The sequence below is a fragment of the Plecotus auritus genome, assembly GCF_963455305.1.
Source record: "Plecotus auritus genome assembly, chromosome: 9".
In the NCBI taxonomy this organism is placed as follows: Eukaryota; Metazoa; Chordata; class Mammalia; order Chiroptera; family Vespertilionidae; genus Plecotus; species Plecotus auritus.
In genome coordinates this window covers 116,465,778-116,484,754 of record NC_137783.1, presented here as the reverse complement: position 1 = coordinate 116,484,754, position 18,977 = coordinate 116,465,778, and the positions used below count along the sequence as shown (strand labels likewise).

The window sequence follows — 18,977 nt, the reverse complement described above, 5'->3', positions numbered from 1 at the left end:
TAAAATCCTATCTAATAAAAGAGTAATATGCAAGTTAACCATCACTCTGCTTCACCCACAAGCCTTGCCCACCAGCCAATCAGGAGCGAGTATGCAAATTAACACAACCAAGATGGCTGCAGCCACATAGCAAGCAGGAGGCTTGTGTTTCCCCGGCAATGGAGGAAGCCAAGCTTTCCACACACCCTGGCCAGCCCAGGCCTCCACTCAAGGCTACAAAGTTTCAATTACAGAAGATAAATAAATCCCAACAGAAATGGCTGCTGCCACAGAGCGTGCAGGAGGCTTGGCTCCACTCCAGGCTACAAAGTTTCAATTACAGAAGATAAATAAATCCCAACAAATATGGCGGCAGCCATGGAGCTGGAGAGAGCAGGAGGCTTGAGTTGCCTCCAGTGATGGAGGAAGCCAAGCTTCTGCAGCCCTGGCGTGCCTTGGTTTCCACTCAAGGCTACAAAGTTTCAATTATAGAAGATAAATAAATCCCAGATACCAGGGCCTCTTCTTGGGTCACCGGGGGGCATGGCTGGCCTGCAAACCACCACAAGCCCCTCGCCAAGGCTGCCCCATGCCCCAAGGGAACCCCCACCCTGATCTGAGACACCCTTCAGGGCAAACCAGCTGGCCCCCACCTGTGCACCAGGCCTCTATCCTATCTAATAAACGAGTAATATGCAAATTGACCATCACTCCAACACTCAAGATGGCTGCCCCCATGTGGTCAAAGATGGCCACCACAAGATGGCCATCAGGGGAGGGCAGTTGGGAGGGACCAGTCCTGTAAGGGAGGGCAGTTGGGGGCGATCAAGCCTGCAGGGGAGGGCAGTTAGGTGTGACCAGGCCTGCAGGGGAGGGAAGTTGAGGGCGACTGGGCCTGCAGGGAAGGGCAGTTGGGGGGGGGGGGGGACCCAGGCCTGCAGGGGAGGGCAGTTAGGGGTGACCAGGCCTGCAGGGGAGGGCAGTTAGGGGTGACCAGGCCTGCAGGGGAGGGCAGTTAGGGGTGACCAGGCCTGTAGGGGAGGGTAGTTAGGGGCAAACAGGCTGGCAGGGGAGCAGTTAGGCATCCATCAGGCTGGCAGGGGAGTGGTTATGGGGTGATCAGGCTGGCAGGCAGAAGCGGTTAGGGGCAATCAGGAAGGCAGGCAGGCAAGCAGTTGGGAGCCAGTAGTCCGGTAGGATCGGGCCTAAACAGGCAGTTGGACATCCCTCGAGGGGTTCCAGATTGGAGAAGGTGCAGGCTGGGCTGAGGGAAACACCCCCCTGTGCACGAATTTCGTGCACTGGGCCTCTAGTCTTATATCATAAAGAGCTAATATGCTAATTAGACCAAACAGCAGAACGACCGTCCAGACAACTGTCTGGACGATCTTCCGGATGAAGCCGGGCTGTGAGGGCCTACCCTTGCATGAATTTCATGCATCGGGTCTCTAGTTAAATAATAAAATACTGTTGCATAAGAATATAATTATACTTCAATAAAGCTAGAAAAAAATTACTGAATATAATAATACTATTTTCTTTTAAGCATCCTGGTTGGAGCATAGCTAAGTGTTCATGCAACAGTCCTCTGAGTGGTTCACTTCTAGAATCTATTGGCAACGTATTTTTTGTCTGTCTTAGCTACACGTGGGCCCACTCTTTACCTATATGCTCTGCTTTCACGAGTGGGCAGGAAATCTTTTTTTCTTTTTTCCTACAGTATCTTTTTTTCTACACTTTAGTTAGCTTTTTATTTTCTAGCAAGGGCCACTGCTCCTCTACACATCAGCCTTCCATCACATCCCTTCCGCCTCCTCACTATCACCCTGCCCCATGGTAAATTCTAACAGGGCTGCTCTGCTATAGGTGAAACAGATTGGGTGAGGTGAGTTTTGGGGCTGCCATTGTTTTTGCCTGGTTTGTGGTAGAAAAGCAGGATTTCTATTACAATTCTTTGAACTGTCTGCTGTGCCTTAGTGGATCATTAGGAGTGATTCATCTTCATAGACTTTTAGGGCTAGAAGGAACCTCCAGACATCCTAGTCATTGTTTAAATACCTTCCATGGTTTCTTGCTAACTGACCTTCTAACCTTGACTTGTATACTTTTAGTGACTTTTTATCTTTCACAGTTCTAACTTTTAGGAAGTCCTTTATATTAGACTAGAGGCCCAGTGCACGAATTCGTGCACGGGTGGGGTCCGGCTGGCCCGCCCTGATGGGGGCCAATCGGGGCCAGGCCAGGGGGGAGGAGATGCGAGAGGTTGGCCAGCTGGCCCCATCCCTAATTGGGGTTGGGGGCCAGTCAGGGGTGGGGCCAGCCAGGGGGAGGGGCCGTGGGAGGTTGGGGAGGGCTGGTCAGGGCCCTGATCTGGCCGGTTGGCCACCGCAGTGCGCGTCATAGTGACCTGTCATTCTAGTTGTTCTGATCATTCCAGTCGTTCCGTCATTTGGGTTGCTTGGCTTTTATATATATATATAGATTGAAGTTGGCATATACCCTCTCTGAATCATTCACTAGACCAGCCTTGGGCAAACTACGGCCTGCGGGCCGGATCTGGCTGTTCTATCCCGTTCTCTTGCTCTCCCCTCTGCTCCTTTACTTTGAATTTATATTAGTTCACACAAACACTCCATCCATGCTTTTGTTCCAGCCCTCCGGTCCAGTTTAAGAACCCATTGTGGCCCTCCAGTCAAAAAGTTTGCCCACCCCTGCACTAGACTAATTCCTTGGGCCTAATCTCTCTTCAGATCTGTGAAAAGAGCCCTTACATACCCTTTGAAATATCCCTCCTCTCTATGACTCCCTCCTTTCTTTGATAACTCTGCCTACAATCTGCCTAAGTGAGTCACGATTCTGGTTCTGTCCCACAAAACTAACATTCAGGAATTTTTATTGTGTGTCTATTACATATAAGGATGAGTCTGTAATGGCATAAAGGACCCTGGCTTCAGGTTGCATATTTTGTATAGGGAGAAAAGATGCTAGCTAACTACAGGAAAGAATCAGAGAGAAGGTCTCCTGGTTTTATCCAGTCCCTTTAAGCCAGACTTTTTTAGTAACATCTCTGTTCTTGCCTTAAACTGTTGGTATGGGGACCACATTTAAGACTGTCCCTCCAGATTACAGCTTAATCAGTGAGGAATATTATGTAAATTAGAATAGAAAGAAACACCAATAGCATGCATCAACTATTAAACATTTTTTAAAAATCTATGAGATCATGTAAATTTTAAATATAGTATAAATCCTTTTATAAGACAACACAGACTCATTTCCCTAATCATGCCCTTTAAGGAAATAGGAAACAAGTGCTGGTCTCTTTTAAAATATAACACTATGTTATCTAAAACTCATTTGGCCCCTCTTTAGGCTCTGTACTACAGCATACTATGAAAACAAATAGTTGAATTGGTCTGCATAGTGTCAGACAAGCCATAGTTTTTTTCTTTACTTGAATAGAACACTTTTTTTTTTTTTTTTTACCAAATTGAGAGTTTAGGTTCCTGTAGACACAGTCTTAGGAAAGAAAGCTAAAATATTGCTTCTGGGGAAGAAAATTGTAGCTAGTTATATTGTATAAAACCATTCTTGTGTTCATTTTCTTGAGGAAATTGCTATAAGTGTATCTTCTAGGGCCAATAGGTAAGGGACCTTTTTATGCTTAAATCAAAGCTCAGAATTTTCATATCAGAGTTGTTCCATTGACTTGTCTTAGTTCAGAAAATAAAATGAAAACCTCTAGCCAAAGGGAAACTCGCTCACACGTTAGTTAAATAGTGACATGATTTGAACTTACTTTATTTGTTTACAGATTGTCTAATACCTATGCTGTCCAGTCTTTGGAGACACAAAGAAACACTATTATATTAGAAGCTTCTTTGGTTTTCTAATACATCCTTTTATATCGGAAGTCCTGTTTAAACATAATTCTGTGATTCTATAGAAGAGTTATTCATCTTTGTGTTTACATAAAGATATGTTAAGTTTGCAATACTTGATTAATTTTATGCCTCTAAAATATGAATGACATTAAATGGCCTCCTAGATAGTAGATTTATTTTAGTAACAAATATTTCATATCTATTCATAAATGAGAAAGAAAGAAATGTGAGTAAACATTTGTTCTATTTTGATTTTAAAGCTAAAATAATTAGAATTCAGCCAGCCAAAAAGAAATTATATTTGAAATCTAAATCTTGTCAAGAAATTTTGCATGCAGCTATTCTACCTATTGTTTTATTAGAGTTACTGTGGTAAGAATGTAGAACATTACTTTGGCAAATGTAGTGGTTGGTAGGTTAGAGAGCAGAAATGAAACTCCTCAGTGAGTAATAGGAACTCCTATGCTTTCTGAATGTAACTACTAAATACTTCTAGGGCAATGGATAACTCAGAAACTGGAGCCAGAAAGTACTCAGAAATCTGTCAGTGGTATTATGATAATATGATTTATTGAGAAATTGATAAAAATGTAAGGAAATGTGTTCTGAACAGAACTTAAGAAAAAGATAACTTTTTTGATTCACAAAAAAAACCATTTTAAAAATGGGAAATGTAATATTTAAAGATTCTGTATACACACACACACACACACACACACACGAAGGATATGGTAAGCATGCTTTTAGGAGTACTGTTTATAATGAACTCAGCTACACTTTAAATAAACCTTTGCATTATGAATCCTTCCTTCAGTTTCTTATAAAAAGTACTGTAAAGTCAGTATTCCCAATTCACACATAAAATGATGCCTCACACATCTGACCTGGGACTTTCCCACACCTGCAGAGAGAAAGCACTATTTTTCCTAAACAGAAAGGTTGTTACTTGCAGATCTACTCCACTACTCTGAGTCACTGATGGTTACAGGCTTTATACTTAACCTGAAAGGCAAAACATTTTCTTTCAAGGCCTGGAGTTAAATCATTTTCATCTTGCAATGTGTATACAAATATATTCTGAGTGTTTTTGTCTTGCTAAATATACTTGAAAAACAAAGTCAAACATTTGTATGAAGGGTGTGTGTGTGTGTGTGTGTGTGTGTGTGTGTGTGTGTGTGTGTTTAGTGGCATCAGTTTTATTCTTTTCCCCCTTTATCTGTATGGAAGGTTCTTTGTATACACCTTTTCCAGTGCTCACCATTATGAGTTTTAATCACAGCAAGATAATTTTTTCACATTACTTTATAAAAGATCATACTTATTGGGCTGGTTTGTCTATTATTTCTATCTAATAATCTTAGAGTATGCTGTATACATTACCTGGGCTAAATATGAGTACAGCATTTAGGATTTTTGGATCTATTCACGGATGAGATTGGCCTATTAAGAACTCCTTTTCCACTTTTGAGATTACTGCTATGGACAGATTTTGGTTATTCCAATGGAATGGAATGAACTAGGTGGCTTTTCATTGCTCTGAAACAGTTTATATAGGAATCATCTGTTCCCTAAAAGTAGGAAAGAACTCTTGGAGAGAACTCCTGAGTGGAATGATTATTGCTATAAATAAAAATAAAGCAACGTAAGGAGACAGAGTGAATGGGGCCTGTTGTTTTAGGTGATGTGGTTAGAAAAGGTCTCTCAAATGAGCAGAAACCACCATGAAGCAAGGGAGCTAGCCATGCAAATATCTGAAGAAAGAGCATCCTAGGCAGAGGAAGCAAAGGGGCCAAATCCATGAAGAGGACATATGCTTGGCATGTTTGAGGAACAGCAAGATTACTAGTGTATCTAGAGCAAGTGGGAGAATGGTAAGATATGAAGTCTGAGAAGTAAGATATGCAGTCAATAAAACCTACATTTCATTTTCATTTCTGTTCATCTTAAATTTTATTCCTTAAATCTTTTGTCCTGTTTTTTTTAATCTTTATTGTTCAGATTATTACAGTTGTTCCTCTTTTTTCCCCCCATAGCTCCCCTCCACCCGGTTCCCACCCCACCCTCTGCCCTTACCTGCCCCCCACTGTTCTCATCCATAGGTGTATGATTTTTGTCCTGTCTCTTCCTGCACTCCCCATACCCCTTTTCCCCCGAGAATTGTCAGTCCACTCCCTTTCTATGTCCCTCATTCTATTATATTCACCAGATTATTCTGTTCATCAGATTTTTTATTCACTTGATTTTTAGATTCACTTGTTGATAGATATGTATTTATTGTTCATAATTTTTGTCTTTACCTTTTTCTTCTTCTTCCTCTTCTTAAAGAATACCTTTCAGCATTTCATATAATACTGGTTTGGTGGCGATGAACTCCTTTAGCTTTTTCTTATCTGTGAAGCTCTTTATCTGACCTTCAACTCTGAATGATAGCTTTGCTGAGTAGAGTAATCTTGGTTGTAGGTTCTTGCTATTCATCACTTTGAATATTTCTTGCCACTCCCGTCTGGCCTGCATAGTTTCTGTTGAGAAATCAGCTGACAATCCTATGGGTGCTCCTTTGTAGGTAATTAACTGTTTTTCTCTTGCTGCTTTTAATATTCTGTCTTTGTCGTTTGCTCTTGGCATTTTAATTATGATGTGTCTTGGTGTGGTGTTCTTTGGATTCCTTTTGTTTGGGGTTCTCTGCACTTCCTGGACTTTTAAGTCTATTTCTTTCACCAGGTGGGGGAAGTTTTCAGTCATTATTTCTTCAAATAGGTTTTCAGTATCTTGCACTCTCTCTTCTTCTGGCACCCCCATAATTCGGATGTTGGTATGCTTGAAGTTGTCCCAGAGGCTCCTTACACTATCTTCATATTTTTGGATTCCTTTTTCTTTTTGCTTTTCCAGTTGGGTGTTTTTTACTTCTTTGTATTTCAAATCTTTGACTTAATTCTTGTGATCCTCTAGTCTGCTGTTAGATCTCTGTATATTATTTTTTTATTTCAGTCAGTGTATGCTTAATTTCTAGTTGGTCCTTTTTCATATCCTCGAGGGTCTCGCTAAATTTATCAGCCTTTTCTAGAAAATTCTTGAAAAACCTTATAACCGTGGTTTTGAACTCTATATCCAGTTGTTTGCTTTCCTCCATTTCTTTCATTTGTGAGCTGTTCTTTGTCTCTGCATTTTGGCTGCTTCCTTGAGTTGATAGAGTGGCTTTGTGTGCTAGGTTTCCTATAGGGCCCAGTGGCTCAGTCACCCCAGTTACCTGAGGTGGGCACTCTTGGTGCACCCTTTTGTGGGCTATGTGCACAGCCTTGTTGTAGTTAAGCCTTGATTGTTGTTGGTATCACTGGGAGGAATTGAACTCCAGGCCAATTGGCTGTGAGGATCAGCTGTGTCTACGCTGGGAGAACTTCTGTGCTGGAGACAACCTTATGAGACAAGATTTGCAAAAGCCTCTGTGCTCAGCTTGGATGGGCGGAGTCTCAGGGCAGAGCAGACAGCAATGGCTTCCCATCAGCCCTGCCCTAAGAGGCCTCTGGGTCTCAGTGTCCTGAGGTAATCACTGCAAGCACATCTGAGAGAAAGCCGCCCTCGAGTTTCACCTGCTGCCAGACAGTCCAGTTTCTCCCTGAATGAGTCTGGGTCCCCAGAGTCTCACCCGGAACTGGAGTTCAGAGCCGGTGGGAGCTTTTGTCTCCCTCCCAAATGAGAAAGCCAGCTGTGTACTCAGTTGCCAGCCCTCTCCGCGCGCATGCCTAGGTACCTCTGCCTTCTGCAGCTCCTCTGAGTCTCAGTGTGCTTTTCTCTTTCCTTCTAGTTGTAGAATTTCCACTCAGCCAGCCTTCCTTTGGTTCTGGATGATGTCCATTTTGTCTTTTAGTTGTAATTTTGAAATTGTTGTGCGAGGCAGCAGTTTAGGTGTTTACCTATGCCGCCATCTTGGTTTCCCATCTCTGTCCTGTTTTTAATAAAGTTTTAAAAATACAAATTTTCTTTGAAGTAGTTTTGCTTGCATTCTGTAAGGTTCATGGCCATAAGTCAGGTCACCATCCCTAAGCTACCAGGGAGGCGCAAACAAATAGATTTTAATGAGCACATTGCTGCCCCAGATAAAATAAGAATTCTCTTAGTAAGGAAGGATGGGAGAATAAATAATGGATAAACTACTAGCAATATCATAAAATCCGATGGACATGGGAGATTTTCCAGATTCCCATGCTATACAGATTGTTACCAAGCATTGTGAAGTGGAAAGATACCCAATTTCTTTTATGAAACTATCCAGAATCTTGTATAAAAATCTGATAAAGAGGGCTGAAAAGAAAAATTATAGACCAGTTTAACTTATGAATATAACTATGAAAACTCAAAATACAAACATGTCAATTTTTCAGCACATTAAAAGAATCATCCATAATGATCATGTAGGGTTCATACTATAAATTCAAGAATGTTTTAATATTAGGAAAGCTTTGGAACACTAGAACATATAAAAAGATTCAATAAGAAAAAAATACGATAATCAAAATAGGTAAGAATTTTATAAAAGTCAGCACTCATTTTTTATTAGAAAAGCAGTCTTAGACAGTAAAACTAGAAAGGTATTTAATGAAATAAAGTCATGTAACTTCTTATTCGGGTCAAGTTTATTCCAGTTCAAAGGACAAAAGTATAGTCCAAATATACTCAGCCTTTTATTCTACTGCTGTGATTAAAACTCATGATGATGAGCACTGGAAAAGATATATAGGTCAAGACTTCTGGACAAGATGCCAGAGTAGGTAAACTCTATGCTTGCTTTCTCCGATGACCACGTCAAAATTACAACTAAATTATAGAATAACTATCATTGAGAATCACCTGAAGACTAACTGAACAGTATTACTATAACTAAAGATGTAAAAATTCAATCATGTTGAGACTGATAGGAGGAGTGGTGATAAAGAATGGGCAGATACCACACCCCCAGTGTGGAGATTAAGAATATGGAGGGATATCTTGGTTCCAGAGATACCTCCTGAGGAGTGAGGGGCCCAGCCTCATATTTGGCTCCCCAACCTGGGGCATCAGTGCCTGCAAGAGAAGTCCCCATAATCTGGCTGTGAAAACCAGTGAGGATTGTGTCTCAGAGAGATATTTCTGATCAGAATGGTATAAAACTAAAAATTAATTACAAGAAGAAAACTAAAAAAACCCACAAACACATGGAGGCTAAATAATGACCCCAAATCTATGAGACACAGTCAATGTAGTTTGAAGAGGGAAATTCATAGCAATACAGGTCTACTTCAAGAAATGGAAAAGTCTCAAAAAAATCAATCTAACCTTATACCTAAAGGAACCAGGAAAAGAGGAACAAACAAAGCCTAAAGTGAATAGAAGGAAGAAAAGAAAGATCACAGCAGAAATGAAATACAGTCTAAAAGATACAATGGAAAAGATCAATGAAACCGAGAGTTGGTTCTTTGAAAAGTTAAAACAAAATTGCTAAACCTTTAGCCAGACTCACCAAGAAAATAAGAGAGAGTCCCCAAATTTTAAAACATCAGAAATGAAACAGAAGTGACAGCCAACACTACAGAAATACAAAGGATTATAAGAAAATACTATGAACCATTATATGTCAACAAATTGGACAACTTGGAAGAAATGGATAAATTCTGAGAAATATATAAGCTCTCAAGTCTGAACCAGGAAGAAATAGAAAATCTGAACAGACCAATAACTACTAACAAAGTCGAATCAGTAATCAAAAAATTCCTAACAGCCCTAGCTAGTTTGGTTCAGTGGTTAGAGCGTTGGCCCACAGACTGAAGGGTTGCACGTTCGATTCAGGTCAAGGGCACATACCTCTGTTGCAGGCTCAATCCTCCACCCAATCTGGGTGAGTGCAAGAGGTAACTAATCAATGTGTCTCTCTCACATCGATATTTCTCTCTCTGTCTCTACCCCTCCGTTCCACTCTTTCTAAAAATCAATGGAAAAAATATTCTCTGGTGAGGATTAATCAAAGCCAAAAAATAAATAAATAAAATTAATTTATTAAAAAAACCTCCTAACAAATAAAAGCTGTGGATCAGATGGCTTCACAGGAGAATTCTACCAACATTCAAAGAAGAATTAATACCTATTTTTTCTCAAACTATTCCAAAAATATTGAAAGGGAATGAAGGCTCCCAAACTCATTTTACAAGGCCAGCATTACCTTAATACTAAAACCAAAAACCCTACAAAAAAAAAAAAAAGAATTATAGGTCATTACCCCTGATGAAGCTTGATATAAAATCCTCAACAAAATATTAGCCAACTGAATTCAGTAATATGTTAAAAGGATCATATGCTGTGATCAAGTGAGATTTATTCCTGGGATACAAAGTTGGTTTGATATCTGCAAATCAATTAATGTAATACACTACATAAACAAAGTAAGGCTAAAAAATCATATAATTTTAATAGATGCGGAAAAAGCATTTGACAAAATCCAACATCCATTTATAATAAACTGTCAGCAAAGTGGGAATAGAGGAAACATACCTCAACATAATAAAGGTCATATATGACAAACCCACAGCTAACATTGTACTCAGTGGTGAAAAGTTAAAAGCTTTTCCTTATGATCAGGAACAAGACAAGACAAGGATGTCCACTTTCATTACTTTTATTCAACATAATATTGGAAGTCCTAGCTGCAGCAGTCAGACAAGAAAAAAGAAATAAAGACATTAAAGTTGGAAAGGAAGAAATAAAACTGTCATTATTTACAGATGACATGATACTGTATAGAGAAAACCCTAAAGATTCCATACAAAAAACTATTAGAACTAATAAATGAATACGGTAAAATATTCATAGCAGGATACAAAATTAATATTCAGAAATCATTTCCATTTTTATATGCCAAGAATGAGCTATCAGAAACAGAAATTAAGAAAATGATCCCATTTACAGTTGCATCAAAAAAACAAAATACCTAGGCATAAATTTAACAAAGGAGGTAAAAGACCTATATTCAGAAAACTGTAAGACATTGAGGAAAGAAACTGAAGAAGATAACAAGTAAAATGGGTTTTATATCATGCTGATGAATAGGAAGAATAAACATTGTTAAAATGCCCATAAGCAGTCTACATTTTCAGTGCAACCCCTATCAAAATACCAATGACATTTCTCACAGAACTAGAAAAAGTAACCCAAAAGCATATATGGAAACACAAAAAACCCCTAGGTAGCCCAAACAATCTTGAGAAAAAACAGAGTTGGAGGCATCACACTACCTTATACTAAACTATACTATGAGTAACTATGGTAATCAAAACAGCATGGTACTGGCATAAGAATAGACATATGGATCAATGGAACAGAATAGAGTCCAGAAATAAACTCATGCCTATATGGTCAATCTATGACAAAAGAGGTAAGAATATACCATGAGGTAAAGATAGTTTCTTCCATCTGGTACATATGTATAATGGAATATTACTCAGCCATAGAAAGAAGGAAATCTTGCCATTTGTGACAACATGGATGAACCTAGAGGGTATTATTCTAAGTGAAATGAGTCAGGCAAGAAGACAGATACCATATGACTTCATTTATATGTGGAATCTAAAAAAACACACCAAAATAAACAAAACAAAAAACTCATAGATACAGAGAACATTTTGATGGTTGTCAGATGGGGGAGGGATTGGGAGATGGGTGAAAAAGGTTAAAGGGATTTAAGGAGTAATACAAATAGTCACAGAGATGTAAAAAGTACAGCATAGGGAATATTTATACTAGTATATTCTATATATATAAAAGCCAAGTGACCAGAACGACCGGTCACTATGACGCGCACTGCAGTGGCCATCCAGCCTGATTGGGGCCCCGGTTGCCCCCCCCCAACTTCCCACAGCTCCTCCCCCTGACCGGCCTGGCCCCGATAGACCCCACCCATGCACAAATTCATGCACCGGGCCTCTATCATAGTCAAAAATATTGTAATAACTATGTATGGTCATATGGGTACTAGACTTATGGAGTGAGCACTCCATAAGGTATATAAATGTCTAATCATAATATTGTACATTTTAAACATGTCAAGTGTAATTGAAAAATAAGTAAAAAAATAAAAAGCTTTGTTATTTGTAATGTGCTATCTAAATGTGAATTATAATTTTGATTTAATACTCTTTGGAATTAATTTCAACTTTAAATAACAAGCAATTATTGTGAAGTCCCAATAGCTTTGATAAATACTCAGCTTTACAATTTTCAATGAGTTTTCCAAAGGTGGCATAATAATGTGGGGTTCGTTTTTGCCCATGAGTGCAATTTCATTTTCTTCATCTTGATATTACCTTACTGAGAAAATATAAAGATTCTAATCCTGGTTGACAAAGAAAGAAAGAAAGAGAGAAAGAGAGAAAGAAAGAAAAGGTATATAAAAAGTACCCTTTAGACAACTAGAGCGGGAAAGAATGCACCTAATGCCAGTAAACAGACATACACATGCTCCTGTTACAAATGCTTGACCTTGGTTTTCAACAGAAACCTGTGACTGCAAAATACAGAGTGGGGCAAAAGTAGGTTTCCAGTTGTGAGTACGCAAAACACACTTTATTCTTGTATTATTATTTATTAATTACTGTATTATTTTTTATACGAACAACTGTAGACCCACTTTTGTCCAACCCTGTATACTTTTAAATAATATCTGAAATAGTATGGCACAAGACTATAATAATGTATTCCCAGCCACTTCTGGAAGTTTCTCTTACATGTACCACAGAACACATTCCTCCCTCCTTCCTCAGCTTAGATCTTTTCAGCTTGGCACCGTATTGTTGCCAATAGCTTTAGTTAGGTAGATTGCTGGGCACACATATTATGCACTCAGGGAAAATAGCACCCATTATTTTCTATTTTTGCTACTTGAGTATAAAAATGAGGATACTTCTAATATTGCCTTTGAACTTTTAGAATTAGATTATTTTATAAAATCAAATTGTCTACTTCTTTGTGATGTGTATAATATGTATTTTCTCTAATAATTATTAGACCAAGGTTTAAATTTTGAAATCATGGTAATATATGCTTTATACCAGTATTTTGAGCCTTTTTTTAAACCAAAGTTATATTAAGAAATACATTTTATAATGTGACCAGGTACACACATACACACACAAACATTTTATATATAAATAAAATTTTCACAAAACTTAACAAGGATTCATGAAAAATACTCTGATATCTATTTTATTTCATTTAAAAATTTATATCAACCCATAATTGACTTCCTTAGATTATGCTTTTTAGCAGTTTCATGGTTCTTTTGATGGTAAAACAAAATTTTTAGAGTTCAAGAATTCAATTTTGAAAGATGAGAATCCATTGCTTTTTAGGAGTATGTCCTAATTTTGTTGTGCATATTAACTTTTCATTTATAGGCAGTATGTTTGTTTTTTGGGAAAAAAATATATATTTTGGTTAATCCTCACCAGAAGATATTTTTCCATTGATCTTCTAGAGTGGACGAGAGAGAGAGAGAAAGAGAGAAACATCGATGTGAGAGAAACACATCGATTGGTTGCCTCCTGCATGAGCCCTGGTCAGGGCGGGGAGGAGGCTAGAACCAAGGTACATGGTACCCTTGACCACAATTGAATCTGGGACCCTTTGTTCTATAGGCCGACACTCTATCCACTGAGCCAAACCAGCTAGGGCTAGGCAGGATGTTTTTGGTGCTAGTTGCTAGTTTTTCCTCTCACTTCTAGGAGGGTGATAGGATAAGAAAGAATTTTCTAAATGGTGATTTCTTTTCTTTCTGCAGCTCTCATGTGTGAATATAAGTTTTGTGCATCATTAAAATAAGGACCTCACCAATTGGAAGTTACAAACTTTGCCATCAGCTTACTTTACTGTTATTTTTTTTGGTCTGATTCTTTCCCTCAAAGAGTGGAAACATCTTTCAAGTTGCTTTTGTTGCATAGTTCAGAAAATGGCTGATAGTGGCTTTGGGAAAAAGTGTCCCAACTGTTCATCTACTTCTCAGAAAGATTCGCCTTCTTTCAGTTCCAGTAAAACAAGGCTTACTCCAGCGATAGTGGCAGAAACGTCAGATACATCAAGCCTTGGTGAACCAGACTCTTCAATTTCACTGGACAGAAAAAAAGAACAACAAATTATTAAATATAAAGCCTTTGCAAAAGATGTGGTAAATATCAAAGATTCTATTTCTGAACACAAGTCGAAATCCCATTCTCTAATCGCATCCCTAGCTTCATTCATGGGCCCTTGTCAGCTAAATCACTGCCTTCTTAACTATTAAATAGACATTACTTTTTTTACAGAAGGGGTGAGCAAAGTTGGTTAGTACTTTCTTTTATAATATTTCCAACACTGCCCAAATTAATTAGTTCCCAGGATTATGAATAATTTGGAATGTTGTTCCAGTTTCTCTTAAAAGTGGCTTATATAGAAATAAATTGGTTTTTAAATTGAATTAAATCTGAATTTGGGGATACTTTTTTTAAAATGCAGAATGACATTTATGGTTGTAGTTAAATATAGGGTAGTTATTATTTAAGACAATTTCTGGTTATTTAGATGGAATCTCAAACATACTCTCCAAAATCAATTTGCATTATTTACAATAGTCTATACCAGTGGTCGGTAAACTCATTAGTCAACAGAGCCAAATATCAACAGTACAATGATTGAAATTTCTTTTGAGAGCCAAAAACTGACTTCTGCGCATGGGCCACGAAGTTTCAATCGCACTGTATGTGCACGCCCGCACGTGGTATTTTGTGGAAGAGCCACACACAAGAGGCCAAAGAGCCGCATGTGGCTCACGAGCTGCAGTTTGCCAACCACTGGTCTATACCTACCCAGTTGGACTGGTTTGGGTGTACTCACCTTTCTAGAGAAGAAGCAGTGAGCAAGGTTTTCCTTGATATAGCACAGCTTTGGAGACAGAAAGCAGTGCATTTAAGGAAAGTTAGGTTCTCAGTCCTCAAAGTTATACCTTTTTCAAATTCTCCCCTTAAACTGTTCTTTCCTGACTTGTATAATTATTGCCATATAGGTGTCTCTGAGTTAGTTGTTACTGAGTGAGCTATTAATATGTTATTTTCATTCAAAGCATATTTTGTGAATGTCTGGCCAATAATTTTTTTATGTATAACCTATTTGAGATGATATGTTTTGAAACAAGAATGATTGAGAAAGCTGTGAAGTTGCCTTCTCACTATTTCAAAGAATCATTGAGTACGTTATGATTTATCTGCTATGCAGGTTATAATGTACACTTTCTTGGATTTAGGAGATTAGATTGAGTGACTTCTTAAGGTCTCTTTTAGCCTAATGAGCCAATACATTGTATAGGGCTTTGAATTTGAAAAAGACAGTGAATTATATTGTATGCAATAAATATCATGGCACACATTAAAGATTTGTCATATAATCTAAACTAGGGTTCTTACTCTCTCAACAAGTGTATTATATCTTAATTACTTTTTTTTTTAATTCCTTTTTGGGTTAAGCCCTCAAAATCCTCAAATATAGAGATAAAGTCATCTCAACAACAGTGGGGTCGGGGCAACGTTACAGAAGTAAAAGTTCCTCACATCAGGCTGGACGATGGAGCTGCTATTCAGGTATTTAGAAAGCAAAATGAAGTGACTAAGAAATTTCAGGTTTCTTCTGTCAATGGTTAATGGCAAAAAAAAAAAAAAAAAAAAAAAAATTAAAAATAAGTCTCTAAGGAAGGAAGGGAAGGAAAGGGAAGGGGAAATTTACCATTTTCAAGTATGTCAAAGTCTTTATTTCAGAAAATGCAGACTATTCTATTCATAGAGGACCAAATGGACTTTAACCAAAATGGAGGTATTTTTATTAGATAAAATGAACATTTGGGCCTTCAGGTCTTGCTGGTTGCTGAGGGCAATTGTGGAGTCTTGGTGTAGATCTCTTTAAAATGCAGAGAGAGACCAGATGACTTGAGGTGGTTTGGCTGTTCACTTCCTTGGGGCCATTTTCTGAAGCCTCAGGTTGGATGAATACTAATATTGTCTTCCTAGGATTCTAATTATAACATACAAATATGAATTAAATATTAGTACCATTTTAGAAATTAAATGTGTTATTTTAACATCGGTTTAAAGGAACTTCAGCAAGAACAACTACAAGAAGAATTTTGCATTAATGTTAACTTTAAAAAATGTTTTAAGAGATATTTGGCAATATACTTAAAGTGATCAGAAAAACTTCCTGAGAAATTCTGACTTGAAAAGTTTAAATCTCCCCTTTTAAAGAATTTTTAAAATCCTACAAATTTACTGAATTTTAAATTTAGTTATAAGAGCTTTTATAAAATCAAAATGTGTTTGTTATGAAAAATTAGGGAACTATAGATAGAAAAGTGAAAAAAAATTATGAGCCAGAGATAATCAGTTTTAACATTTACCACCTCTACTTTATTTTTTTATGCATGTATAAGTCATCCTATTTTTTTCTTTTCAGTTTTGTTTTAAATTATGAAATATTCCAAGTATGTACATATTTTTGACAAATAACTTTAACTGGTACAGTTGAAGTTTCTCTTTCTCTATTTAATGGATAGGCTCACTTTGAAGATTTTAAACATTTTGGTAGAGTATAAAAAAGGAAGTTACAATAATCCAAAATTCCACTTCCCAGTGATAAGTGCTCAATATTTAAATGAACATCTTTCCAGACATTAATGTGAGACACCCCCCCCACACACACATTCTCAACATTTTCATAATGTGATAGTATCATGCATCTTTTCACACTCCATACTGTATCGTGGACTTCCTCTATGTCAATAAAAATCTATATTACTATTTTAGTAGTATCCTCTTAAAATTAGTACAAACAAGAAGTCATTTTCTTATTTTTATCACTATGTAATGATATCAAAATAAGTAGTTGAAGAAAAAGATTAATTTATGAAAAAAAAAGCACAGTTGGCAATTGGGCTATTTCTCTATCCAGTCCTCATTTTAAAAAGTCTTATTTAAAAAACATTAATATTCTGTGTCTAAGTTGTGGTTCTATATATTTAGAAAGAAAATGAGAGTTTAGTTTTTAAAGGTTAAGAAAAATTGGGGAAATGGTTATGGAGTTGAGATTATTTTGTTCTGTAGGAAAAAAGTATAAATGACCATTTAAATTTAGATTTAACTAATTTTACATAACATATTGTTGGGAGTGGCATCTATATATATAAAAGCCTAAGTGACCGAACAACTGAATGACTGAACAACCAGTCAGCTGGTCGCTATGACATGCACTGACCACCAGGGGGCAGATGCTCAATGCAGGAGCTGTCCCTGGTGGTCAGTGCACTTCCACAGCCAACCTTCTATGGCCCCTCCCTCCAGCTGGCCAACCTCCCATGGCCCCGATCGCCTGCTAGGCCAAGGGACCCCACCTGTGCACAAATTCATGCACCTGGCCTCTAGTATAAATATAATAAAAGTAAAATTTTTGTCTTATTTTAATCATCTTAGTTTTCCAACTTTATTTTATTTTATAAATAAATCTTTATTGTTAGATTATTACAGGTGTTCCTCTTTTTTTCCCCCATAGCTCCCCTCCACCTGATTCCCCACCCCACCCCATGCCCTTACCCCCCACCACTGTCTTCATCCATAAGTGTAAGCTTTTTGTCCAATCTCTTCCCACACCCCTCACACCCCCTCCCCCCTGAGAATTGTCAGTCCACTCCCTTTCTATGTCCCTGATTCTATTATATTCACCAGTCCATTCTGTTCTTCAGATTTTTTATTCACTTGATTTTTAGATTCACTTGTTGGTAGGTATGTATTTGATGTCATTTTGTTGTTCATAATTTTTATCTTTATCTTTTTCTTCTTCTTTCCCTTCTTAAAGAACACCCTTCAGCATTTCATGTAATCCTGGTTTGGTGGTGATGAACTCCTTTAACTTTTTCTTGTCTGTGAAGCTCTTTATCTGACCTTCAACTCTGAATGATAGCTTTGCTGGGTAGAGTAATCTTGGTTGTAGGTTCTTGCTGTTCATCACTTTGAATATTTCTTGCCACTCCCTTCTGGCCTGCATAGTTTCTGCCGAGAAATCAGCTGACAGTCGTATGGGTGCTCCCTTGTAGGTAACTAACCGTTTTTCTCTTGCTGCTTTCAAGATTCTCTCTTTGTCTTTTGCCCTTGGCATTTTAATTATGATGTGTCTTGGTGTGGTCCTCTTTGGGTTCCTCTTGTTTGGGGTTCTGTGTGCTTCCTGAACTTGTAAATCTATTTCTTTCACCAGGTAGGGAAAGTTTTCTGTCATTATTTCTTCTAATAGGTTTTCAATATTTTGCTCTCTCTCTTCTTCTGGCACCCCAAAAATTCGGATGTTGGTACGCTTAAAGTTGTCCCAGAGGCTCCTTACACTATCTTCATATTTTTGGATTCTTTTTTCTTCTTGTTTTTCTGGTTGGGTGTTTTTTGTTTCCTCATATTTCAGATCTTTGGTTTGATTCTTGGGGTACGTTGATCTACAGTTGAGTTTCTGTATATTCTTTATTTCAGACAGTGTATGCTTAATTTCTGACTGGTCCTTTTCCATTTTTTTTTGGCATTCTCATTAAGATCCTTAAAGGTCTCACTAAGTTCCTCAGCGGTTTTTAGAAGATTCTTGAGTAACCTTATAAATGTGGTTCTGAACTCTATGTCGTCCAGTAGTTTGCTTTCCTCCATTTCTCTCATTCGTGACATGTTTCTTTGTCTCCGCATTTTGCTGCTTCCTTGTGTTGATGGAGTGGATTTGTGTGGTAGGTGACCTATAGGGGCCAGTAGCTCAGCCTCCCCAATCACCTGAGGTGGACGCCTTTGGTACATCCCTTTGTGGGCTGAGTGCAAAGTCTTGGTGTAGTTAAGCCTTGATTGCTGTTGGTACACTGGGAGGAATTGACCTCCAGGCCAATTGGCTGTGAGGACCCGCTGTGTCTATAAAGGAAGAACTGCTGCGCTGGAGACACACTTATGGTGCAGGACTTGTTTCAGTGGGGCTTTGGTGCTCACTGAGTCTGCCTCTTGAATGTGTCACTTACGGATGTGAGGAGTTGAAATCAGGTGTCTCACACTGACCACTAGGTAC

The 18,977-nt window shown here is 38.1% G+C and overlaps 1 protein-coding gene across 5 annotated transcripts in view; it reads left to right on the top strand.

Annotated features, from left to right (window-relative positions):
- The window catches only part of STK33 (serine/threonine kinase 33), a 136,072-nt gene that overhangs the window by 63,478 nt on the left and 53,617 nt on the right, over nt 1–18,977 (top strand). For 2 of the 5 annotated variants that reach the window (XM_080640140.1, XM_080640141.1), the window contains exons 2-3: nt 13,663–14,046; nt 15,377–15,490. The exons of the other annotated variants lie outside the window; for them this stretch is intronic. In XM_080640140.1, coding sequence (XP_080496266.1) covers nt 13,831–14,046; nt 15,377–15,490 — 330 coding nt within the window. In that variant the 5' untranslated portion in view covers nt 13,663–13,830. The remainder of the gene's footprint in view (nt 1–13,662; nt 14,047–15,376; nt 15,491–18,977) is intronic. 5 annotated transcript variants of the gene reach the window in all.